General features: G+C 38.4%; 1 protein-coding gene and 1 long non-coding RNA gene across 3 annotated transcripts; one reads left to right on the top strand and one right to left on the bottom strand.

The window, feature by feature from the left end:
• The first annotated feature begins 230 nt into the window (after nt 1-230).
• LOC119904506 (CD209 antigen-like protein D) lies at nt 231-25,855 on the top strand. Its single transcript, XM_038721224.1, has 7 exons — nt 231-650; nt 769-867; nt 6,160-6,297; nt 16,163-16,300; nt 17,704-17,843; nt 18,061-18,170; nt 25,302-25,855. Exons 1-7 carry the CDS (start codon nt 581-583, stop codon nt 25,462-25,464), a joined length of 858 nt encoding a protein of 285 aa, XP_038577152.1. The 5' UTR covers nt 231-580; the 3' UTR covers nt 25,465-25,855.
• On the bottom strand, nt 9,361-14,460 carry LOC119904510. 2 transcript variants are annotated; one of them, XR_005444711.1, is made up of 7 exons: nt 13,623-14,460; nt 12,563-13,506; nt 11,545-11,660; nt 11,148-11,435; nt 10,933-10,999; nt 10,576-10,741; nt 9,361-9,881 (listed from the first exon to the last, which is right to left on the bottom strand). It is a non-coding gene; the product is annotated as an uncharacterized LOC119904510 (long non-coding RNA). The 2 variants fall into 2 exon arrangements; XR_005444712.1 differs by having other exon boundaries at nt 12,563-12,628; nt 13,465-14,419.
• Nucleotides 25,856-27,506: the final 1,651 nt, after the last annotated feature.

The raw sequence follows: 27,506 nt of genomic DNA, 5'->3' as shown, positions 1-27,506 counted from the left end.
AACAACATTCACCTTAAGTTCCCTTTTCACCTCTGCATCATCAGATGGAATGGAAGAGGAGTCCAAGTCGAGTTTCGGCCACCTGGTGGGGGGCCAAAGCAAGGTAATGTCCATAACAAGATTGAGTTTGAGGAGGTTTATTCACACACATAAGCAAGCTCACAGACATTTCTGCTGCCTCTCTCACGCTGGTAAAAAAACCCATATGCCCTTGTATCTGAAGTACCTCCCACCTTGACCAACTTATGCAAATGAACATAACACCATGTGACCAACAAACGACAATACAAGTAAAGCATAAATACAAAATAAACCAAATTAACTTTAACAAGAAAAGAAAAGAAATAAATTAGGCTATAAATTAACTTAAGCCCAAAATAAACAAAAATAAAAATATAGCTCCAACAGTATGTAAGGTGGGGTTAATAATGTTGCTATATGGGAGTATCAGGAGGCTTGTCATCCAAGCTTATATCAGCAGCTCTGACTTCCTGAGAATTTAACCATTGAAACTAAACAGATTGGAATCAGTTTTATGTGCTGTAGTCTGTGCAGCAGATAGTTGGCCACCTAATGAGCGATGGAAGAAATCTGTGCTAATGTTGAACACACCAAACCTGTCGACCCAAGACCTTCAACAAATCGGAAAGGTAAGAATGTTCAGTTAGACAGAGAAGCTGAAGACTGAGCTTGCACAGATGTATATTATAATCCCTTGTATGATCAGTGTTGTACCATTGACTGTAGTCACTGGTCTTCTGTGTGCAGATCCTAGTTGTTCAAAGAGAAGATTTTATGGAGCTGTTTTCTGTCTGGGGGTGCTGAGTGTTTTCCTGCTAGCCGGGCTCATCGGCCTTGGTGTCCGCTGTGAGTCTGAATCACATTCTGTTCTGTCCTTATGCTCTTAGTATCTCCTGTATTGAGTTTGGAGTTGTTTTCTGACTTTTCCTAATTGTCCTGTTTGTTTGAAACTCAAAGCAGCTTTTTACAAAAGGTTTAACACATAGGCCTACAAAACACAACATTTTCATATTTTGTGAATGTATAATTTAACCAGGAAGGTAAATATTTACTTTCAAGCAGGTCATGCAGCAAATATGTGTAAGCCTAAAATCCCCTGACTCCCGCTGGGAATCCACTCTGAGTAGGTTGAACTCCCTTCGTAGTACAGGCCAAAGGTCCTACTTAAAGTATCATTATTTAAAGAACCATTCAGACATGGTATCTGTTAAATTGCTGGTTTAACAGGCACAATCAGATTAATGAGACATAACAAACAGTATGAAACGACACAAGAAGCATGACAAAACACAGACAAGCTTCACCACAAGAAACAGGGCAGCAGGTAGGGAACACTACATATACTGTATGAGTAAGTAAAATACAAATGAAGTCCGGTTAAAAAAAATACAGTTTAACCACCATACAACCATTTCAGATCCTGAAGGCCGTTTTATCATTATTAACATTTCAATCAATAATAATCCAATTACAATTGGCAACATTTATGGACCAAACTCTGATGATTCCGCCTTCTTTGCAAATTTCTTTTCCTCTCTTTCAAACATTTCCAACGGTCCAATAATTATAGGGGGAGACTATAACACTGTAATCAATCCATCATTTGACAGGTCAAAACATACAGGAAAACCTTGGCAGTCCTCTAAAACAATAAAACAGTTCATGAGTGATTTTGGTCTTGGTGATGGTTGGAGGCTACAACACCCACTCGCCAGAGAATACACCTTTTATTCTAATGTCCACCAAACCTACTCCCGCCTTGATTTCTTTCTAACCAGTAATTCAATCCTACCTAATATCTTAGAAACTAAAATACATCCGATCATTATTAGTGACCACTCTCCAGTAACTCTCACATGGAATCCATCTGCAATACCAAAGCACCCCACCAGATGGCGTTTTAATACATCACTCTTGAAAGATCCAGAATTTGACAGCTATTTCAAGAGAGAGTGGACATCCTTCCTTGAAATAAATGACTCTCCAAAGTCGTCAGCATCACTGCTCTGGGAAACATGGAAAGTAGTTTTACGGGGTAAAATTATATCATATTCAGTACATAAAAAAAAAAGGACAAAGAAAAAGAAGTCCAACTGGAAGAAAGAATAAAAGAATTAGAAATTTTACATGCTAATAATCAATCAGAAAGCATCTATATAGAAATTAGAGAGAAGAAAATTTTGCTTAATGAAATAATAAACAAAAGAAACCAGTTTCTGATTCACAGGCTCCGTCAAGAAACTTTTCACCATAGCAATAAATCCGGAAAATATTTAGCCAGTCAAATTAAAAGAAATAAAGAAAGAACAGCTATAACCTCCATCAGAAACTCGGCAGGGAAGCTAACCAATTCACCAGTTGAGATAAACAAGATATTTCAAGATTACTATATAAAATTATACTCATCGGATCTGGACCCAAACCAAGAAGACATAACCCAATTCCTCGATAACACTATTCTACCCAAACTCAACATGGAACAAGTAAACACACTAGAATTACCAATCACAGAAAAAGAACTTCAATCCGCATTGAAAAGCATGCAAAAAAATAAAGCACCAGGTCCAGATGGCTTCCCTGCTGAGTTCTACGAACATTTTTGGTCAACCGTATACCCACTATTCAGCAGAACAATAACGGAAATAAAACATAACGCAAAGTTCCCATCCCACATGAATACAGCACTTATATCACTCATTCCTAAACCTAACAAAGACCACACCTTCGCATCTAACTATCGCCCTATCTCACTTATAAATGTCGACATAAAAATGATTAGCAAAACACTAGCCCATAGAATTGAACAAATTATACCGTTTATAATCCATCCTGATCAGACCGGCTTTATAAAAGGTAGATATGCATCCAATAACACCCGCAGATTATTCAATCTAATGCATTACTCATCAGTACAAAAGAAAGATACTCTCATTGCCACATTAGACGCCGAAAAAGCTTTTGATAGGGTCAACTGGAAATTTCTATTCACCATGTTACAAAAATTCGGCTTTGGAGAGTCATTTATTAATTGGATCAAGATTTTATACACATCACCATCGGCCACAGTCACAACCAATGGACTAACATCACAAAGCTTCACACTGCACAGGGGGACGAGGCAGGGATGTCCACTCTCTCCATCCCTATTCACGATTTTTATTGAACCTTTAGCAGCAGCTATCCGCCAAAACCCAGCAATCAAAGGTATTGAAACACCACAACAAACACATAAAATCTCACTTTATGCAGATGATATCCTACTATATATACAAGAACCCCTAACATCCACTCAAGAAGTAATTAAAACAATCCAGTCCTTCTCAAAAATATCAGATTATGCAATAAACTGGAACAAATCTTTCATCCTCCCTCTACATAAAACCAAATGGGATGTGGCACCCCACCAAACACCTATACCTATATGTCATGATCACATCACTTACTTAGGCATTAAGATCTCCTCCAGACTGTCAGAGTTGGTAACACTCAACTTCACACCACTGCTAAAAAAAATAGAAGACGATTTGCTTCGATGGCTCAACCTTCCAATCTCCATAATCGGCAGGATAGCAGCAATAAAAATGACGATTTTACCGAAAATTAATTATCTATTCTCAATGATTCCAACCCAAATCACTAGACTCCATTATCACTCACTTCTACTGGAAAAATAAAACGCCAAGGATAAAACTCACTACACTACAAAAAAGTAAGGTTCAAGGAGGACTAGAAGCACCAAATTTCCAATATTACTCAATGGCTAACCAACTGCAATACATATACAAATGGATTCACCCCACCCAATCCGATATTATATGGCTAGATATGGAACAATCACTATGCAAAGAATTAAATATAGCTGACATACCGTTCCTCACCAAATCAATCAAACAACACACATGTTTTAATGCAGTAACTATAGCTTCCACTCTGACAGCCTGGTGGAAATTTCACCATATCACAAATTCTAAATTAGTTCCATCTAACTTCACACCACTGTGGAACAACCGTGACTTTATAAGCAATAAAAAAACATTGAATTTTCACACATGGGCAGAAAGGGGTATTACCCACATTAAGCACATTTTCAAATCTAACACATTTAGACCATTTCCGCAACTAGCCCAGGAGTATGGCATCGGGAGCAACGAATTCTTAAAATACCTACAAATCAAATCTTCTGTTCTGACAAAAATAAACATCAGAGACACAACTTTAGAACTTCCAGCGGCAATATCAGACTTGGTCAACATTTCCTCCCCAAAGAAACTTCTCTCTAAAATATACAAAATGATTTCAAACCAACTTCAGACCATATACTTACCAACAATAAAATGGGAAAACGATCTTTCAATAGCTCCTGATGCCAGCTTCTGGACCCAAATCTGTAAAAACATCCATCTCATGTCCAAAAATGCAAATCTTCAGTTAATACAATACAAAATACTTCATAGAACACATTACACGGGCAATAGATTAGCTAAAATGGGTTTCACATCAGAAGTTTGCACACATTGCAATCAAAATTCTACAGATACATACATCCATGCAACCTGGCACTGCACTCCAATCAAACACTTTTGGGAAGAGGTCACACAGTCACTATCCACTATAGTTGGCTGCCACATCCCAATGTCGCCTTCTCTTTGCTTGCTGGGAGACCTCACAAAAATCACTGATAAAACTATAAACTCTAAAATACTCCTCATAGCTCTAACCATCGCCAAGAAAACTATCCTCATGAACTGGAAAACTAGAAATAAATTACACATTAACATTTGGAAAAATCTTATAACAGACTTCATTGCAATGGAATATGCATCTCCCCTTCATAATTACGCATCTAAAACTGACTCCTGCCGCCCAACACTTTCTGACCTCTTACAGCTGTGAACCCTTTCTCGGTTTTCAACTCCAACTCCTCCCACCTTCTTAATCAACCCACGAAAATTAATGCATTTAGTTGTTTGAACTTGTTCATGTCATCATTGTTATTACTATCTTTACTGTTATTGTTATCGTTGCTATTCTCACTTTTATTTTTTCATTGTTGTAATTGCTGATGTTGCTGTCTTTTGCTTTCACCATTGCGGTCACCACTGCCATCATCATTGTCATTTATTATTAATATCATTATTACCATTATTATTATAATCATCAATATTGCCGTTGTCAATGCTGTATTGGAATTAAGTGTCATTATCATCACTACTGCAATAATTCCCCCCTTATCTCTTCACGGGTTTTTAATGCACCACAACATAGAATAGGGAGAAAAAAAAAAAAATAAATAAATAAATAAATAAATAAATAAATAAATAAAATGTATATATGGAAAACCACACAAACACCAAGGCAGGCAAGACAGGCGAGAAGTGGTTTCAATGGGACAGCATCTCTGTCCCAATTTGAGACACTATCGCACTGTACTCTCTCTTTTAATGCACCTTAGACATTACACATAACACACAAAAAAAAAAAAAAAAAAAAAAAAAAAAAAATGAAAAGATAGGGACTGAAGAGATGTGGGGGAAAGGTATCTTACATTATCTTATTTTATCATCTTTTATTTTATGCAGGATTGACAATGGCAATTGGTACATAGGAGGAAGGATGGAAATAAAAATCAACAAACACAATACTGGCAATATGGTGGTAGTGGGGCGGAGATGGTAATGAAAATGGTAATAAATAATAAATGGTAACTTTGTTTACGCATACACACACATACACATACACATACACATATATACTCACACCTGTTCACATGTACACTTAGATCAAACACTTAAATCACTTTTATGTCACTTCTGGAATTATGAATTTACAAGATTGCTCACTACTGCACTATGTTGGTTTGTATATGTCTGACTGTTAAATAAAAAAAAAAAAAAAAAAAAAAAAAAATGAAGTCCGGTTAAGAACACAACAAAAATAGAGTAGGAGATTCACAGTAATGTAGTAGTAAATCCAAACAGGCATTTGTCATTTTAAAATAATAAAAAACAACAAACCTTCTACCACCTTCTAGTCTACCACACATGAACCTCATAGGATGCTGTTTCTAATTATTTGGTACTGATTCTGAGATCTTTTAATAAACTTAAAGTTTCTCTCGTTTTATTTGATGACATTTAGCTGCAGATCTCTCGGCTATCAAAGCCAACCTGACTGAGCGTCCCCAGAACAGTGATATCAAGTTGTCTTTTCTGACTGAAGAAAGAGACCTGCTGAACGCCAGCCTGGTTGAAATAACTGAAGAGCTGAACAGCATGAGTAAGTATGGGGACTGCAGACCATGGCCCTCATTTATGAAAAGTGCTTACACCAAATTTCCAGCGTACACCCGGCCTACACCCAAAACCACGGTGACTTTGAGATTTCAATCAATATGGACGTTGGCGTACGGCACGCTCAAATCCTACGCCCGCTTAGGAGGTGGAGGTCAAAACTTGCATAGATGTAAGTTTTGAGTTAGTGCGGAAATGCGCAGAAAAACAATTCCTAACACCACAAAACGCACTGACAAACTAAAAGATATGATATATTATGACCCACTGTAACAGAAACAACGTTTGAAACATTATTTTTGGTGTTTATATTTGAGCAACACGGACTTTATACAGCCTATATAATATTTGAGCAGTCAAAACATGCTTTGATTTGTATTTGGACTATTTTATCGTTGCTTTAGGTGCCTTTTATTTGGGTTTGCTTTTAATACAATTTGTACCTTCAAATGAAAAGACTATGAGCAAAAAATGTTGTAAGGTAAATAAATACTGCATACAAACAACGAAGAGCATAAGCAGATGGCTTGAAGCACTGAGACTGGCTGCCGAAATGGACACCCCCACCAGGCTGGCACAGACATGTCGCGCACAAAGCCCTGCATTTATTATAAGTTTATATTATGACAGCAACAGCGAGCACCGACACCCCCGCTAAAGGCCCCGCGTCCCCGGACTCTGGTGCACGCTGATCCCGGCTCATGTGTGAGTCCTGGGTCAGTGCGTAAAGCCCAGTCCCGGAGGTGATGGAGCAGCTTTTTATCAGAGCAACATACTTTCATTTGGAGCTTATTTGGGACTTAACTTTGATGGGTGTTTTAGCAGTGCTAAATCTATCTGTTGGAGCACCACAAGTAGCCAATTTATAATTCTAGGAACAGACAAAAACTTCTAGTTTGCACGGAAGGCGCTCCACAAACAGGTGGTACAGACGTGGTGCAGCTCATCATTGTGTTTGGACAATGTTTCACTTTGAACCACTCACCGCGGATGGTCAGATCCAAGTCCGTGGGCGTCCAGACCCGTGTCCGTGCGTAATAGTCCCACGACAGCGCAGAGCACTGTTTCCCAAAGCCACAAAACATTATGAAGGATTGCTTTGCACGCTGGGGGTACACGGCCCCGTATCTGTCCGTATGTCCTCCGTTCATCAAAGTAAACGCTCAGCGAGAGGCTCTTGGCCCGTGCCCTGCTCCTCCGGGATGAGCGCATCCTCCTCTGGGGCTGACAGCGCGCACTGGTCCGCTCCAGCGAGTCTGACAGCGCGCGGTGGTCCCCCTGACTCCAGCACTGGCTCTCGGGCTTATGGCTCATCTGAATGCTCGTTTCCAGTTTTAAGCGCGTTGAACATTTTGTGGAAAATGTGTCCAGTTTAAATCATCGAATAAGAAAGTATTAAATTGTTTCCAAAAGAAAAATCTCGTAATATTAAAATGCACAATATTTTTGAACATTTATGCCGGGGATGGGCTCTAGTAGTGAAACTAAACATATAATCTTTCTTTAAATCTGTCAAACAACATATTATTTTGTTTTTTAAGTTTAAATTTGTGGATTTCCTGCTCCAACCCATGTATTTCTTGCCGTATTCCGTCAGTCCCTGCCGTGAAGTCGTGGGTGCGGCCTCCTGAAGCTTGAATAATTGGGGGCGTTTCATTCAAATTACGCACGTTTTAAGCCGCCGCATTTATCAACACCAGGTGGTGCTTACACCTTAAGTGCGAGGGTACACTCTCATCGATAAATCAGGCGCTGAGAACAGTGTAAGCATAATCTCACGCACAAAAATAGGCCCGTTTCTACGGAAGATTGATAAATGACGGCCAAAGTGTGTGGCCATGTGTAATCACAGTTCTGCAAAATATATCTACACTTAACAGGCATGTCGCCACATATGTGAAACATGATAGACCCTATTTACAGCAAATATTTGACATGCAGGTAAAGTACAGATCTAATTAATGACACATAGGTACAGTATTTTCTGCTGTTACCACCAGTTTAACACAGTGACACTAAAAAGCTAAAGGCTGATGTGGTAGTGGGTAGGGTTAGCCTCCTTTGTGTTGCTGCGATGTAGCAAACTGTGGCATATCATACGGATGAAGGGTAACTTTAGCATCAAACAATTACACTTTGTTTCGCTGCCTGAAAGCGTCCGCAATGATGCACTGATGAGAACGCGTTGCAGAAGCACAACATGTAAAGGATGCTCTGGCTCCCTGAATAGTTGCAAGGACACTTGGGGGAAGCCCAGAGGCAGACAGATTTAACCTCTCATAGGGATGGAATATCTCCCCCTGCGACAGGAGGTCCAGTGTTTCCCAGGCCAGTGAGGCAATCACATTGCGAAGGATGTTACACTGGTACATTGTTATTTATAAAGCTACTTCAGGTCTTTTGCCTTCTTATATCTGTTTAAAGTGTGTTCAAAGTACATATCATTTAAGATCTAATGATGGACTACTTTGTAAGGTACCAAGAATGAGGACAGAAGCAGGAAAGAGGAGTCTGTCTTACTATGTCCCTTCGTCCTGGAATGAATTTCCTTAGCTGCTTTTAAAAAACGAATATCTGCACTGCAAAATTTATCGTTGTGAATTTACAATAAATAATTGGATAAATTTTGATGATGATTTTCACAGTAAGGATTACAGCAATATACTGTGAAATATACTCACAGCAATTTACTGTAATTTTATATCTGTGATATTACAATGCATTGTTGTAAAAGCACAACTGTATATTGTAACTTCACAGCTTCAATGACAAAGGAATTACTGTGATATTACAGTACATTACTGGGGAATTACAATCTTTTGCTGTACATCATTACAACAAGGCCCTGTACTTTTACAGTGTGTACTGTGAAAGTAATGTACAAGTTGACAACAATTTACTGTGAATTTACAATGTATACTGTGGAAGTCATGCTAAAATTGTCCAGTAACGTACTGTAAAAGTAATGCAGATGAAGCTTCCATTTACTGTGAATTTACAATCATTGTACAATTAACCCCCTCCCCCCAACAAACAACTCTGAGGTAAATTCAATGTTAGCCCAATGGCATATTTATTAACAAATAAATATTTTTCAATGTGCAGCAGATGCCAAGAACTTCAAGAGTTCAAGAAATTCATCTTTCTAGTCATAAAAGCCATCTTAAAATGCAGAAAATGCAGAGAAATTGTGCAAACTTGCAATTCAACTACCTGTTTCACATTTCAACTTTTCAACTAGCTCTGTCACAATAACAGGAATGGACAGGATGGGAATGAGGCCTTCATGGCAAGATAAGAGAGCAAGGGAGAGAGCGATGAAGGAATGTCTTAAAGGGGTGAGGCGCTCCTCTCAGTCTCAAACATTATAATGAGTCAGCATTGTGTAAAAATCTTGTAGTGCAAAGTTGTCTTGAAAAATTACAAAAAGAACAAGGCTACTCAAAACTGAGCCTGATAACTACCGCTGCAAACAACAAAAACTATGATGCCCCCTCAAAGTCAATAAGTTTCCTCAAAAGGGTGCTCACATGAGGGGTCATTGTTGTCCGCTTCTTGGTCTTTGAGCCTCTTTCAGGATTGATGCCCAGGAAGCACATGTTAATAAGCAAAGATAGTTTCAGTTTTAAATAGACTTACAGTATGTATTGCAGACAGCATTTATCAAGGTGCGCTTTTTGCTGTGCTTTTTCCCCACATCAAACCCTAATAGATTTAAAATCCAAACTTGTTAGATCGTACTCTCACCATAATTTTTTTAGCCACTTTTAGCCAAGGTGCCCCAGGTTAGGTTTGCCTGAGGCAAAGTGGTTGATTTTCTACTATGAGAGGCCATATCAACGTGCGCCGCCACTGAAATGCATCTTCACGCAATTGGCCAGTTGGTAAATTAAAACCAAAACCTGTTGCAAGTATGACAAACACATCCTTTTCAATTAAGGGCCTGAGAGCATTTTGTTCTGTTTTTAAAGAAAATTTCATCTACTTCATTCAATACATTCGCATTTCGCAATAGACGTTTTGAAATCATCATCACATAGCCTGCCCCAAAACAAAATAAATAGCTGTGATTGGACCGGCAGGTATTTGTCAGCATAACGTGTAGAAAACCAGACTGATCTGCAGAGCAAAATTGAATGAGTTTGCAAGATCAGGATGGTCTTACCAGGCTAGCCTCAGGTACCTCGTTTGTCAGCATTTTAGACCTCAAGAAGCCTGTACTATAGTGTGAATTACAAGATTAAATGTGATCTTTATAAAATACCTTTGAATGAACTCCTGCATCAACGATCCAGAGGCAGGATACTCAAGGTTGAAGACGTAATAGCTGCTGAAGAAAGCAGCTACTCCGTGTAAAAAGAAAGGGTGTGGGCCCATCACGACATGTCCCTCGACGGATATAAGCCATCCAGAGGGCTTCATCATGTCACCTGATTTGAACAGATACAACATTATGTGTTATGAGCACTTTGCGATCTGCTTAAGACACAAAGGCCTATACAAATGTAATTCTTATTATAATCATAATTATTATTATTTATTGTGGTCATGTAGATTTCTAGAATGAAAAGAAAATAATGAGTTGTCGATAAATGTCGATACTAGATCAAAGTAACATTACCTTGAATGATCAAGCAGGGGGTGCTGGGGAGTTCTGCAGTATTGACGTACACAGCAGTGGCACATGGCTGTAGTATAGTTAACACACAATAGCATGGATTTAGGATAAAGGATAAATATTGTTCATTGGTCAGAGGTAGTAAATCATGCAAGGTAAATGTTGATAATGTAATCACACATTCTGCATTTTAAATATTTGAATAAAAAAAATCTTACATCAACTTCAAGCATCAAACTCTCTTTCGGCTCTTGTCCAGTGTTGCACAGTAATCCAGGATGGTCTGTCCTCGTCGACTAATTGCCTCCTGTAGCTTCTGAAGGACATTGACGTCCGTCAGGAGGCCAAAGAGAGTGAGAATAGGCATTTCTGAGAGAAGAGAAATGGCCATTCCTGTTTGATCTCAGACATCGCTGCAGCAGGCACTTTGTTAAGGTATTTCCGCAGGATGACGTATGTCTTTTCCATCATTGGTTCTGCTCTCCCTGCCCCACTCGTTCCTTCCTCTGTGTATATATATATGTGTTAGTACCCAAGTAACAATTTGGTCTTGTAGCCGCCCAACACACACTGTGTTCAGATCTTTACCAATTACTAAAGTCTAAACAAAATTACCCAAAAAGAGAGTAGATGGCATGCCTGAGTAGATGTTCAGCAGATCCCTCTTCATATTCTCCAACGTTGCCTCGGTCTCCCCGTCTGGCCAATCTGCTGGGCCCCACCTGACACACCTAGAAGTGGGCAGCACAGGGTAACAATACTATTGGGGACGGTTATAGCTCAGAAGTTGGAGCAAGTCGTCTCATGACTGAAGGGTCAGCAGTTTGATTCCCTGTTGTGACTGTCTAAATAGACCCTTCCCACAGAAGTTATGTTACAGTGTAATAGTTTTGTAAACACAGGTGTATTTTATCAAACTAATTAAAGGGATATTCCACCATTTGGGGAATTAAGCGATACCACGTATAGCTCCAGTCTAGCATAGATCATTGGATCGGATTAGACCATTAGCATCTCACCCTCAAAATGACTAAGATTTCCGGAATTTTTCCTATTTAAAAGTTGTCTCTTCTCAAGTTAGAACATGCAATAAAACTAGCGGAAAATGAAACATGGCAATTTTCTTAGTCCATGTTTGAAACATGGACTATTTTCAGGTGCTGCGTGTTCCTCGGCAGCCTCTGAATACTGCACATGATGCACATCTATGTTTTCTGGAAATATGTGAAGCAAAAGTCATCACGTGTGTGAACGTGCAATCGCAACCTCTAAATGGACATCTAGTTACCATTCCTCCCCTTATGTGCGTCTTCAAATGTTTAATAAGAGAGGCCAAAGTGTCACACTTAAATGCACAAGCCTCAAGCAGACATTTCAAGGGTGTAAGAGCTGATGTGTCAGGCAGTATAGGCCCAGCAGCCTGCAGGTAGGACCTATGCTGCCTATACATATGAATTTGCAGTCCCGTGTGTTTTCTGTACCTCCATGAGCAGTCAGGCACCCCACACTGGTAGTAATAATTGGGGGCATTGCTTTTGTGTGCTGAACATAGTTACACACATTCTCAGACACATGCTCACAGCCAACGAATTTACAGTTGAACATTGTGGATGCATGTTAATTAGTCACCTACCTAATCTATTTCTCCTCACTCTTAGCCTGACACTGAACAGGATGGTTAGCCTCGCCCTCTGATGACCTGGAAAGAAAAGAAAAGAAAAAGGAGAAATTACACAAAGGCAACCAACAATAAGAATTTCAGTTTGAATGCAGATTATGATAATTGATTTTAATTTAATTTTAGCCGTATGTCAAAAATGATAGTGGTATATCTATAGTGTTTTTTTACTGTAGCACTTTGAGATTGCTCACTCAATGGAAAGTGCATTTACAACTTTTACAATTATTATTCATTCATATCAGGACAAGTGGGAACTCTAGTGTTAAAACCCTCCCGTTGTCGAACACGACATGAGACTAATTTACTCCAGTTAGCTCAGTCATGTTGTAACTAGGATATCCGCTGGAAAAATATTTTTTCATGGACCTGGATTGTGCATTCCGGATGAGGGTGGAAAGATCATTCCACCAGCATGGAACCGTGAATGAGAAAGTTCTGGAGAATGATTTTGTGTTGTTTGAATCACTTTCTTTTTTTGACGGTGAATCACCGTTTGAATCACTAAGTTATTAAAGTTAAACAGCTAACAGTAAGCAATGCTAATCTATGATAACCTTGACTAATTACAGAAATGTGCACACATAAATAGTAATGTTTGTCCCATCATTGGTTTTATAAACTTTACAAACACCAGATTTGTCTAAACGGGGATTGTGACATGAAAAACTGTAGCGAAACTCTCCTCATTACTAACATTACTACTATTAGCAAATGCTGTGAGAGAACTTTCAACAATTCCGGGCACTTGCTAACAAAATGTGAACTGAGTCATGCGCTAAACGTTTTGAAAGTAAATATTATTATCATATTAAAATAACATGGGTGTAAGTGCTGCAAACATGCATGCTGCTCACCTTCTCCATTCAGCCCGGAATAGAAGAGGGACACGACGGAGCCTTCAGTTCAAAACAGTTCGGTTATGTCATGTGACTTCCAAGGGCACACTGTAATAATACTGTTTAATGCTGTGAAATCCTTAATTTTTTCACTGTGTTGCTGTGATATTATAGACCTTGTTGTGATATAACAGCAGGTTTTAGATTGCAAGATTTTACTGTAAAATAAGAGTTAAATGCTGTAAAATCCAAGGATACTGTAGTTTTTACAGGTATTCATCGGGATATTACAGGGAAACTCATTTACAACAAGTTACTGTAAAATAATACTTTTAATTATTGTGAAATGCTGATAATTTCTAACAGTGTGACATTCTGACAGACATATGCACTTGTTTTTAATTAATGGTAGGTAGATCTCTACATTTAGTCTTTCTAATTTTGTTTGTTTTACATATTTTAAACTCATTGTAATTTTGTCTATGTAAATATCTTGTAAACTTTGTGTAAATTTTACTGCCAGACAGAAAGTAGCGCTCGTCTTTTCCTCTGCAGCTGTCCTTTGAAGCTGTCCTTCAAAAACATGTTAGAGTAGGTTCTCCAGTCAGTGCCGTTTGACCTGCATTCATTCTGAAGTTGGTCCCCGGGCGCTGTGTCTGCCCACTGCTCCCTTCAGGGATGGGTTAAATGCAGAGGAAGAATTTCGCTACATGTGTGTCTATTTGACAAATAAAGTACCTTACCTTTTAAGAAGGAGCAGAGGATGCTAGTTAAGCGCTACCCAAGCTGCACCATGTGCTGGTTAAAATCATTGACATTAGTTACGCATTTATTTATCATGTGTAAAGTTTAGTTGCAGCAGTCACTCATTCAACAGCTGTCTGTCTGTGGCGAACAGGGAGTACCACATGTCTCCATTGTGTGCACCGCACATATGGTCCGGAGCTGCAGTTCCGCCTTTTTCCCTCTGTCAACACTACGTTAACAGTGAACCTCTAGATAATCGATTATTGACATTATTGACGGGCAGGTAGGCTACGGCAGCTTAAATCGGCGTCTTGTCTGGAATTTGCCAGTGAATGCTAAGAGAGGAATCAGCTGAGCTGTCAGCTGATGTGCTGCTGCTGATGGCTGCTATCGCTATATGCTGGAATGAGCGGAGTTTGACTTCGTTAGCTTCCTGAACTAACGCTATGCTTGATGTATATGTGCTTATGCTCCGTTCAAAGCCCTTTCTGACATGACAATGCCAATATTAACGGTTAAGCAAGGGAAGCTGTTAAGGCACTTACTAAGACATTTCATACACTTAAATCACAAATAATTAAAAAAATTACATAGGGGATTAGGGGACCTGTGCCCCACTAGAGCTATATGTCTAGCAACCCCCCTGGTTACGCTTTGTGGTGTTCCGAACAATAATGCTGCGATGATGTGTTGAGAAGAAATCTGCTTGACACTGTTCTTGATTATAAAAAATTTATTACATCAAGGAATTCAGCATCAATTACAAGCTCTGCAGCAGCTTGGAGAGTGACCCAGCCCGATGGCCACTCTGTCTCTCTGTACATTGAACACAGCTTATATAGGACATGTTTAGGTATCTGCTAAATACCATATAAGGGCACAGTCCCTTCATACACACTAATCTCTACTCCCCCTAACACTGGGTCAGAGGTCAAATTTCATAGGAGGGTTCACTCTTTGCACACCCATCAATCATTACTCCCCCTTAAGAGTTCACTGTGCCTCTCTCCAGCTGCAGAGTATTATTTTAAACTGTAATGGTCAAATACACATATGTTATACACCACAGCTTCATTCTTTCAACCACTTTTTTTTCAACTATTATTTTTGTTAAGTTGCGGAGGTAATTTGGAACAATGTTTAGAACACTTTTGAGTGCTATAAATACATTAATCTTATTTTTGAAGTGATGAGAAGTTATTAAAAGTGAAGTGGAACGACCACTTATTCAGTGCCCGAGTCTTTTAATGTAGAAAAGGCGACACACAGCCGAGCTTAAAGAATAAGGGTAATGTTTTCATAGACATCATAAGAACACAAAAAATCAACGCAAATATTATAGGCTACAAGTTATTGTTTCTTCTTCTTCTCTCCTGAAGATGGTATGAGTACTGTTTGTTGTACGCAACGTCAAACGGCAGACCATGTATGTGTTCATGTAGGAGATAGAGAGAGAGAGCACAGAATGCGTTGAGGTCCCATTTACTGGACCTTTTCAGGGGCCCAGTCATTTCTGCGATTAGTCATCTGCTGACAACACCGCCTCTTTTGTGTAAACACGCTGACGACTAAATAAGGAAACCGTGGGTTGACTTATCGAGTTGATAATCAGTTTTGTGTGACCGCTTATCCGATTGTTAGGGTTAGTGAAGCCGGATAAGAAAGATATCCTTATCTTATTATCCCAATGAACTCGCTTCGGGATACAAGCCCCTGGTAAGGAACACTACATATACTGTATAAAGAGGAAATACCATACAAAAGAAGTCCAGGTAAGAACACAACAAATATAGAGTAGGAGATTGACAGTAATGTAGAAGTAAATCCAAACAGGCTTTTAAGTCATTTTAAATTAATGAAATACAAAAAACAGATTTCTTCCAAACCATTTTCTAGCCTCACGCATGAACCTCATAGGATGCTGTTTCTAATTATCTTATACTAAACTTGGTGATTTTATGAAATTTAGCTGCAGATCTCTCAGCTATCAAAGCCAACCTGACTGAGTGTCTCCGGACCAGTGATATCAAGGTGTCTACCCTGACTGGAGAGAGAAACATGCTGAACAACAGCCTCATTAAAGTGACTGAAGAGCTGAACGGTCTGAGTAAGTGTGGCAACTGCAGACAATATGCGTGGCAATGTGTGATTTCAGATCTGCAAAGTGTAAAATTAACAGGCATGTCACCACATATGTGAAACATGATAGACCCTATTGACAGCAAACATTTTGACTGCAGGTAAAGTACAGATATAATTAATGATACATTTGTGCAGCATTTCCCGCTGTAACCACCAGTTTAACACAGTGAAACTACAAAGCTAAAGGGCTTAATATTACTTGCATTTAATTTACAGACAGTATAGTTTTGTTCCAGTCTTTAATACAATTTTTATACTAATCTTCATCTCTTTGTTCTGTCCAGATGCAACAAATTATATATATCGTATCTTGAAAGAGTACTGACATCCCGTCAGTCATGACCTGATTGCAGGAGGGTAGTGTTAAGGACAGAGAGATCTACACAGTTTATTAAGTAATCCAATGGATTGGAAGTGAGATGTGCAAAATTGCAGACCAGAGAGATGCAAGGCAGGCACAGTGAGATCACAGGTGAATATGGAACCTGAACACAGGGAGACATAAGGTTAGATAAAATAAAAGACACAAGGAACGACAGACCTGTCTGTAGCACTAGTACCACATTTGTAAACTGAACAACCTGGCAAAGACTGGACTGAAAAGCCAGGGTAGATATACTGCAGAGGTTTGATTAGGTGCGCAGGAGGTTTGCCGCAGGAACCAAGCAGGTAAGCGAATGTTTGAAGAGTGAAGCTGACCAAAGACTGTAGAGGGTTCTGTGTTGGCCCCAAAATGACATCATGACCCTGTGACATCCCGTCGCACATGAGAGATGTAACTGTGTTGTTTAGATAAGAAGCTCTCGGGGAATCTAAAAAACTTATTAGGCCATCAGTGATGCTATGTTGGTGTTTGCCAGGTGAGCCTTGTAGGTAGGCTGATTACAAAACGTCAGAAAAACACAGGGAACGAGAGACCATGCTGGACCATGACAAGGAGGGCTTGTTAACAGTACGTGTAGTTTTGCAACACTTGTGAAACCTTGTGTTGTCAAGACAGTTATTTGTGTATTTTTAAAATCCCCTTCAAAGCCTCAAATGTGCCATGATCAAACCCTGTCATGTAGTGGTAGTTTCATACCTTAATTTGCTCCTCAACAGTCTTGCCCCTCCCCCTCCCACTATGTGTGAGAGAGAAACAGAGAAAGCGACTGTTAGGAGAGACAGAAAAGAGATTCACCTATGTTTTCTAATTACATTTGCTGTATTTGCAACACCATTAAGCCATGATGAATAATAATTATGTTTTATTATGTATAAATTGGAAACCACCTTCATTCTGGATATGAATACATGTTTTTAACATCTATATTGTGTCTTTGGCACTTAACTATTGTCAGATTTTTAACGTTTCATTGTTCCTTACAGAATCATGTCCTGCAGGATGGAGGAAGTTTAGTTACGCCTGTTATTTCCTCTCTAATGAGTCTGGTTCCTGGGAAAAGGGTAGAGAGGACTGTAAAACCAGAGGAGCAGATCTGGTGGTCATAAACAGCTCTGAAGAACAGGTGCAGTGTTTGTGAAAAATTTTACGCAAATAAATGTTCTTAGCTTCCTAACATCAGCATGCTTACAATATTAATGCCCACATGTTGATGTTTAGCATCTATAATCTTCACCATATTCACTGTGTTGGTTTAACATGTTAGCATGATAACAGTTGCTAATCAGCACTGAACACAAAGTAAAATTGCATTGTAACTTTCTGTTGTGTTTATTGAACAGAAGTTCCTCTCTAACTTCACCAAGGAAGAAATTATGGCTTGGATTGGTTTGACTGATCGTGACAAGGAGGGGACCTGGATGTGGATTAATGGAGCTCCACTGTCTCTACAGTAAGGCAGCTTTACCTTGATTGAATATAAACAAAATTACATAGTAATTATAGTTTATTATTAGAATGTATTTGTTTTAGTGCCTCTGTAATCATCAGAAATAACAGAACTTACAACAAATATTTCTTAGTGGAATCAGTATCACAACAGCTGACTTGAAATTAATCGGCTGGACCACACTCACGATATACATAGATGATGCAATCAAACAACTATACCACTTTTTGTGAAATATATCTTACCCAATAAAACCACCAGATGGTACTATGGTTTACCATGAAAACAAGGTATAATAAAAAGAATCACCATGTATGTATGTTTTGAAAATCATGGAAAAGTTAAAATGTTCCTTGATTTAATAAATTACTGAAATGTTCATATATTCTAGTTAAATATTTAGTTTTTTAATCTTGATGATTATGGTTTACACCTCATGGAAATAAAAAATCAAGTATCTCAAAATATTAGAATTAATAATTTTATGGTACAGAAATGTTAACCTAAGAAAAGTATTTAATCCCTCAGTCTGGTTCAGTACACACAACCACAAACATGGGGAAGACCTGATAGTTGCCTAGAAGAAATCAAGGTCCCAGGAAAAGTTAAGAGCCACAGAACCCAAGTTGCGTGAAGCCCAGTGTGAATTTTCTGCTAGTGTGTAAAAATGTGTTTTTCCATCCAGAGACAATGCAGCCGGATTCTGATAGATTTAAAAATAAATACAGAAATAAATTAATGCTCAATAAATAAATCTGATCTGATTAAATGCACAAAAAATACAGTAAAAAGATAAATGTAGGCAGTAATTAAATTATACAATGAGACATAAATGTATATATCTCTTTTAATGAGATTATTTATTCACCTTTGTATTAATTACTTTATTTATTTATTGTCCGTTATAATCTTAAACTTATTATTTATTTATTATTTACTTCTTTTTAAATGTATTTATTTATGTGTGTGTTTTAATATTTTTGTCTGTCTTATTCTCCCCTTTGTATTTTCTACTCTATTTATTTCTTCAATACAATTTATTTCTGCTTGTCCTTTTTACATTTCCCTATGCATTTCTGCCTCATTATGCAAATGAGGAGGGGCTGTGTCTCAAAGGGTCAACTTATCGCCTATTGGTGGACCAGTCAGATGGCAAAACTCTACATGCACACACATCAACAAGCTTGCACCTCAAGCAGTCCCAAGAGATGGCTTCCTTCAGTGCACTGATGTGATTAGCAACTCTATTTAAAGACAACAATACCAGCCATGTCTTCCTTTTTTTTCGCGTGGACGCTCTTGTCGTGTAAAAAGACTTGGGCCAGATAAGAAAGCTTGAACTTTTACCAACATTTTTATTATCAACAAAAATAGACACCAATTGGAATACAAAAGGTGGTCAGATATCGATGCAAAACAGAGCCCCATTCTGTTACCAGAACAGAGACCAGAGTTGACATGAAATCATATAACAACTGACTTTCACCTCTTTTTGGACCTCCTTTTATAGCTCTGTTTCTTGGCTTCACATCATCTCTTGGCTCTCTTTCCTACTGCACCTGGGTCTGAGAAAGCCCCAGAAACAGGAACAGGACATTCTTACTGTGATGGACTATAATGATGTATGTTTTGTAGTACAACTTTCATCTGCCTCTGCATTTTCCTTTGCAGGTGTTTTTGATGCTGTCTTGCTATCTTACTGTGCTCCCTCACTCTGCTCCCAAAGCACACCTGCTTGCTCACACACACACGTGCTGCTGCTGAGCCTGGGCAGTTAGATACAGAAAGGAGCACACACACACTCAGAAGAGTTTTAACACTGTGATCCTAACTTTACACTATAAAATAACACTTTAAATGATGACAATGTAGGCCTCCATTGCTCTAGTAATTAATGATAACAATTTAGGCTATAATGCTCTAAAATTATTCACAACACTCTGACCTATAGAGTTTTTATTTAGCAACTTACACAAACACAGAACTGCGGGAAAGTGAGCTGTTGTTTGTGAGAACCACATGGTCAGCTAGCCGCAGCTAAATCTGGAGTGCACTCGTATTTGAGCCTTTATTGTAAATGCTCCGTCGCTCTGCTACCGTCAGCTGCTGTTTCAACAAAAACGCCATTCAGGGTGAAAATTCAACCATGGTTTTGTGTCAGGAGATGCAGTGATTTAACAAGGGGTGAGTAAGAAATACTATGTATAATACATGTAATTTGTTAAGCTATGACAAGAGGAAAAGTCATGCAATATAGGCTAACGTTAAAGCTCAAGCTAGTAACGTTAATGGTGACTAACTAATTTTATGCTTCTGTTAAATGTGATTGTTATTAAGCCATGTTTTGTGTGTGAAGTCAATTTAAAGTTAACTTTACTCCACAATCAAAATGACTTAATGTAGGCTAGTTACTGTTCTTTTATGTCTTGCACAGAAGACAGAGGAGGAGGCATTAGGTGGCCATAACCATATTTGTCAGAGGACAAGACGAAAAGAAGAAGAAGAGAAGGAGAGCAAGAAAATAAATTCCTTTTATATTCCCCCTTACATGTCTTGTTTATGTGTAGATACAGAGGAAAAATAGGAGACCGGCATATATCTCACCGTTAGTGTGTGATGATGGGAGAACAGTGGGTACTTTTCATACAGCCCACACCCTAATATTACTGTGTAACTACAGGATAACAAGTGGAGAACATACAAGATTTTTTACAACTGTCTGCATAGCTTATTCATCTTGTGTAATGTGTAAAGAATGAAAATGAATAGGCCTACTAGGCTCCTCTCTACTTTGACATTTAAGATTAGCTGTGTTTGATCCGCCTTCATACACATATGTGACATTACTGTATAACTTGAGAAAGGTAAGTTGTTTTCTGCTCCAGCCTGCCTAAATGAAAAACATTTTTGGGATTAAATGGGTTTTCTTAGCTGCTGCAGTGCCGGATGAACGGAGAATAGATCTCAACTTATTATTCTATATCATGCAACGAAGTAGAAGAAATGCATAATAAATCCTGGGACAAAATCATTTGTATTTATTAAAATTAGTATTATTTTGGAAGAACATCACATTTGATAGCCTCTCTTAAGATAAAACTCTCAGACTGCATCACTTGTCTTTGTAAACAGAGAAAATGACAGAACAAAGTCTCTAACCTGCCTGTCAGCTCACTCTGCTCGTTAAAACTGAATTTACGATACAGAGTCATATATGTGTGCACTCCAGATTTAGCTGCTACTAGCTGACCGATTGCTTGTCACAAACAACGGCTCACTTTACCGCAGTTCTGTGTCTGTGCATGCCACAAACTGAAAACACTGTCAGTGTCCAAACAAAAAGGAAGGAAGACATGGCTGGTAGAATTGTCCTCAAATAGAGTTGCCAATCACTTCAGTTCACTAAAGGAAGCCATCTCTTCTTACTGTGTGGGGAGCAAGGCTTGTTGATGTGTGAGTTTAGTGTCCACCTCCTTCGTCTGACTGATCCACCATCAGTCAGCTGACAGAGGGGATAAGTTCACCACTTGACCTTTAGTGCTTCCTGTTGCGGTGATATCCCTGGGTGTCAGCATTTCCTCTGTGGAATTAGTGGACATGACCATATCTGACCACAGATGTATTGTTTTTAGCTGTGATTCACCTGTTACTCATGCCGCCTCACCAAGCTCCGTGTGTTTTCGCATCTTTAATGAACAAAGTGCTTCAAAGTTTTGCACATTCTTTCAGAGCCAAAGCCAACACCAGTCTGATTCCAACACCAACAATCTGGTCGATCACTTCAATCATATCTGCTTGTCGTCACTAAATATTACTGCTCCTCTAAAGGTTAGGTCTACGCCTAAAGCTAGTAAGCAACCCTGGATAAATGACAGCATTCACAGCCTAAAAAGGGAATGCAGGAAAGCAGAGCGCAGATGGAAAAATCCAGTCTCCAAGTCCATTACCTCAGTCTGAAGGATTTAGTAATTAACTACAATAACATGGTTAAGGATGCGAGAACACACTATTTTTCTGAACTCATTACTACACATAAACACAATCCCAGGTTTCTGTTTAAGACTGTGGATCAGCTGGTAAACCCAACCCCTCCTTGTGCCTCAGCTGGAAGTAATGATGACTGTGAATTGTTTTTATCTTATTTTACCAATAAGGTGGTGTCAATCAGAGCCTCTATTACCCCCGTGGCCTCTTACTCAGAGGTTCCTAACAAGCAACAAGAGAGTTTTAACCAGTTGTATCCCATCGAGCTTTTAAAAACAGTATCACCTACAAAATTTTTACTGAAAGTAATGGATTCTGTTGGACCCCATTTGATCTCTGTTTTTAACAGCTCCCTATCTACTGGTTGTGTCCCTGATTATTTTAAAACGGCTTGCGTGAACCCACTTTTAAAGAAACCTGGTTTAGATCCCTCCCTCCCACAAAATTTTAGACCAATTTCAAAACTGCCTTTTATTGCAAAGATTCTAGAAAGAATTGTGTCCAAACAGCTGCTCACTGTACTGGAAAATAACAAATTATTTGAAAAGTTTCAGTATGGTTTTAGGAAGTACCACAGCACTGAGACTGCCCTGCTTAAAGTCACCAATGACCTTTTAATGTCTGCTGATGAAGGTATGTGCTCAGTCCTGGTACTCCTGGACCTTAGCGCTGCTTTTGACACCATTGATCATAACATCATGTTAGACAGACTGAGGCACTGGGTGGGGATCTCTGGTACTGCCCTAGAATGGTTTTCATCCTACCTGTCAAATAGGAAGTTTTGTGTGTCTGTAAACAACTATGTCTCCTTATTCTGTCCAGTTAAATATGGTGTGCCTCAGGGGTCGGTCTTTGGACCCATTTTGTTTTGATTGTATCTGCTTCCCCTTGGATATATTATCCATGAACATGGCATTTCTTTTCATATTTATGCTGATGACAAATGTACTTGCCCGTCAGATCCACAGACCCTGGAATGCTGAGTTCACTTAACAACTGCCTTTGTGAAGTTAAAAAATGGATGTCAAATAATTTCCTCCAGCTGAACTCAGACAAAACAGAAATCCTGGTCATCGGGTCTCAGCAGATGGCAAATCAAATACTGCCATCTGCTGGTTCCCTAGTAAATCACATTAAGCCTGTGGCAAAGAACCTTGGTGTTTGGTTTGATAGTAATTTAAATTTCGAGAAGCACACCACAAAGCTTGTTCAATCATGTTTTTATCAACTTAGAAATATAGCAAAAATTCGATCTATGTTAACTTTTAAGGACACCGAGACCATTTTACACGCCTTCATCTCATCACGCCTGGATTATTGCAACAGCCTTTTCACCTGTTTAACCCAAAAATCTATTGATCGACTCCAGACTGTCCAGAACTCAGCTGCCAGGCTTTTAACCAGAACAAAGAAATATGACCACATTACCCCTATTTTAGCTTCATCACACTGGCTCCCAGTGTGTTTTAGAATTGACTTTAAAATTCTATTGATCACTTTTAAAGCTCTTCATGGCCTCTCGCCTTGTTATATTTCTGACCTTTTAGTCCCATACGCACCAGCCCGTACCTTGAGATCCTCGGGCAGAGGTCTGTTCCAGAGTCTCGACTGAAAACTAAAGGGGACAGAGCGTTTGCTGTCAGGGCCCCGAGGCTCTGGAACAGCCTGCCCGAGGAAATCAGGTCGGCTGAGTCAGTGAACTCTTTTAAGTCCCTTCTTAAAACATACTTTTATAGGAGAGCGTTTCCCGATCTTATTTGACTTTATTTTATCCCTTTTATTTTATTGTATTTCACTAATTTTATATTAATTTTTCATGCTCTTGTTTTTTTGTATTATTCTTTACACTTGTTAAAGCACTTTGTAACTTGTTTTTGAAAAGTGCTCTACAAATAAGGATTATTATTATTATATTATTATCACGTACGGATCCTTGGGCGGATGCCTGCGACTTTGCTGCAGGGGAATAAAGACACGCGTGATTGAGTTTACTTTCTATTGTGATAGTTATTGTAACACCTCTTGTGAGAAGAATCAAGGTCCAGCCTGGACACCTCTTCCTCTAGTGAGGAGGAAACTTTGATATGTACTGTATATCTTACCCAGAAATACCACTAGATGGTGCTATGGTTCTTTTAATCATGGTCTACTTTCATCTCCAACCAAGAGGAAGTGATGTTTATAAATTTAGATTTTTAAGAGAATGTTTCTAGAGCTGTCACTAAACAGATGTATTGTTATTTCCTTCTTACCATACAGGCTGGCACACATCGTCACATACAAATGTACATTTAGTTTCTAGTTTATTTGTGTACAAATATTAAAAACTACAAATGTTGGTCCAGCAGTTTACTTTGAAGAAGAGGAACTCAAAATAATAAGAAACATCACAATGTATGTATGATTTTAAAATCATGGAAACGTTCATATATTCTAGATTCATTACACATTAAATATTTTACTTCATGTGTAATGAAGTTAAATATTCAAAGCCTTTGTTTGGTTTTAATCTTGATGATTATGGCTTACAATCATCTTACATCAAAAATCTAGTATTTCAAAATATTACAATTTTAGAATACGGACATTATGATACAGAAATTTCAACCTGCCTTTAATCTCTTAGTCTGGTTAAGTAGAACTACTGTATACATGTTTTTTGTTTTTTTGAGATGCACCTGTAAACAGCCTGAACATCAAGCAGACACAGATGAACATTCATTTGGAGTTGTTTCCACCTATTGAATTTTAAGTGTAATGTTGAATTAAATTGCACTTAAACTGAGCTAAATGTTCTATGTTCACCAGCTAGTCACTGACCTTGTCTGAATGCTGTTGGGTGCCGGGCAGATAACGTACAATGGGTTTATCAGAGCTTTTTGCTGGAAACAGCTGCCTGCAGTGGCTGAAAATGATGCTTATGAGAGTGCAGTTGTGGGCTAGAATCAATGAGCTAAACCTTGCTAAAACAATCTGAGGAGAACTCCTGTTTGTCAAAAAAAAAAAGAAATGAATGCAATTTAAAATACACCAGTACTCACCCCACCAACACACTGCCCCAAACTGTTTTAGGTCTTGGTGGCATTTCCTGGTGAATAGCAGGAATAACTGTGTTCATGTAAAACAATGTCTTTATTGTTGTGTTTGTAGACCTTTTCAGTATTGGCGGAGTGGGCAACCTGATAACAATGGAGGACATCGTTCGCTTGGGGAAGAGGACTGTGCCCACATCATATATGGAGGGGAGGGAAACAACTGGAATGATTTGTCTTGTAACACCAACATAAGATGGATCTGTGAGAAAATGGTTTAGCATTGGTGCATTATTGTGTGTTTGCTGCTTCTACTGCTTCTATATTTTTGGAAGATATAAACATAATTCCTTTGCACAAGTGTGTAAGGTTTCATACAATTTTACTCACATTACATTACAATTTTACGCTACAGTAACATTAATGATTATTAATGATATTTCTACAATTCTGGGAATTTGGTGCACAAGTTCACCATAAGCATGTGCACAACATAAAGAAGCTGGACATCTTGTGGCCAGTTAAAAATACTTTGTGTTTTGGTGAATAACTGTGAGGCAAAGACGAAGCATTCAAATGTGGTGTTAATAGCGTCACCATGTGGTTGGTTGTAAAACGTTTTTGACCTTCATTTCAGAGTATCATTAAAATACTTTGAGATTCTCAAAGGTGTACCTGTGTCCCTTGTACTTAGTGTGAAAATGCACAACTGTATATGTTTTGACAAATTACAGAACTTTGATTAATGTACACATCAATCACCAGAAGCAGCTGCAGAGGATGAAGCAACCACATGCATTTTCTTCTAGGAATGAAAATATTCTAGTTAGGAGATTCAAAGTTTGTAAATTATTCTTTTTATTGTAAAGTAGACTTTACAGAATGTCATTTACCTACAAATTATGGCTCAGATAATAATAAAGACAATGATGTCTTGTTTCTTCTTCATTAAACTGTCCAGGATTAATTAAGTTTTTCAGTTAGAACACACAGTCCAGAGTCACAGTCCATCCTCCCTGATGAACGTTACTCTGTCAACGCCTCTGGTCCGGCATGTGAATCCTCTCATGTTCCATCAAAGAGAAATCTGAAGCTGAAATCTTTTTCCAGGCTTCCAAAACTCTGTCGTTGACATTGTCGTTGCCATCACAAGTAAATGTGTCCTCGTGATCCCTAATAACTCGAAGGAGGGGCTTACAGATTGCCTTTGCTCTTTCTGCTGCTATTTTTGTTAGCTCGTCTTTCAAGTGGCTACTCACTTGCTCTTCCAGAAGATCTTCATAAACCACTCTGTAGTGAGGAGGACACCACAACTCCAGTTTAGACCAGCTGCCCCTTCCCCATGTCTTCTTTCTGACACAATAGGCTCCTATGATTTCACCAATGCTCCAAAGAACTATAAGAAAACAGATTACACTAAAGCCAATGTTCTGGAAAAGAAAAAAAAGTAAACTTAAAAAGAGATGTATTTAGCAGTTGAAGGAACATTCAGTCAAGACCAGTTTGTTTCAACACTTTACCACACAATAGTACTTTATGTCAGCCTATGGCTTTTTCTTGGATTCTCTTACTGCATGTTACTCCAGTGATTAAATAAATCCCTGTCATAACCATTTTAAGTTTTAAGTCAAGCACTTCAGTAAAATTACTGATTGTCCAGTTTAGGGAAAATTTGATATTATTAACAGGTATCTGAGAAATAGGGTCTGTTATTATTAATAATATCCCAACACAGCCGTGAGATATACCACTATTATCATTATTCTAATGTGCTTTAAGTATCTCTTTTTCAGGATGATGACTGAATAAAATACTGAATTGTTAATTAAATGTTTTTATTTTGGATAAATTAATTGTTATATTAATTGAGCAATAAAAATGATCTTTAGAATAACCAATAAATCAGTTATTTGATTAATCGTCTAATCAAAGATTAATCAATTTTAAATCCTAGATAGGAAACAGCCATTGATATTACATATATTGGATACAATGTTCTGCATTGTGTAACATAATATATATACTGTGAGTTACAATACATACTGTATATATATACACAATACATTTGTGTATAGGTATAAAACAACAAATTGTTTTTGGTTTAATTTAGCATACTTGATTGCTGTGTATCGTTATTTACAAGTGAGTCAATCTTATAACGATCTTCAATGAGTTTCTCCTCTTGGCTCAGATTTGCTTTGCAAGGAATTCCAGTCTGAGTAGGGTTGAGGTTTGTCCTCATGCAAAATTACCAGTCTCCATCAAACAGAACAGTGGCTACCCATACAAAAAGAAGACTGAGATAATTCATCAGCAACTTAAA

The sequence above is a fragment of the Micropterus salmoides genome, unplaced genomic scaffold (genome assembly GCF_014851395.1).
Source record: "Micropterus salmoides isolate LMB-PRFRI ecotype aquatic unplaced genomic scaffold, ASM1485139v1 Ms_hic_scaffold_15, whole genome shotgun sequence".
Classification (NCBI taxonomy): domain Eukaryota; kingdom Metazoa; phylum Chordata; class Actinopteri; order Centrarchiformes; family Centrarchidae; genus Micropterus; species Micropterus salmoides.
This window is presented reverse-complemented; position numbering and strand designations above follow the sequence as displayed.

What these genes read in the sequence shown, in the direction of transcription:
- LOC119904506 (XM_038721224.1), top strand. Translation starts at nt 581, where the DNA reads ATGGAAGAAATCTGTGCTAATGTTGAACACACCAAACCTGTCGACCCA. An exon ending in CATCGGCCTTGGTGTCCGCT is followed by an intron (nt 868 to 6,159) that starts GTGAGTCTGAAT and finishes GATGACATTTAG; the next exon opens with CTGCAGATCTCTCGGCTATC. An exon ending in TGAAGAGCTGAACGGTCTGA is followed by an intron (nt 16,301 to 17,703) that starts GTAAGTGTGGCA and finishes TGTTCCTTACAG; the next exon opens with AATCATGTCCTGCAGGATGG.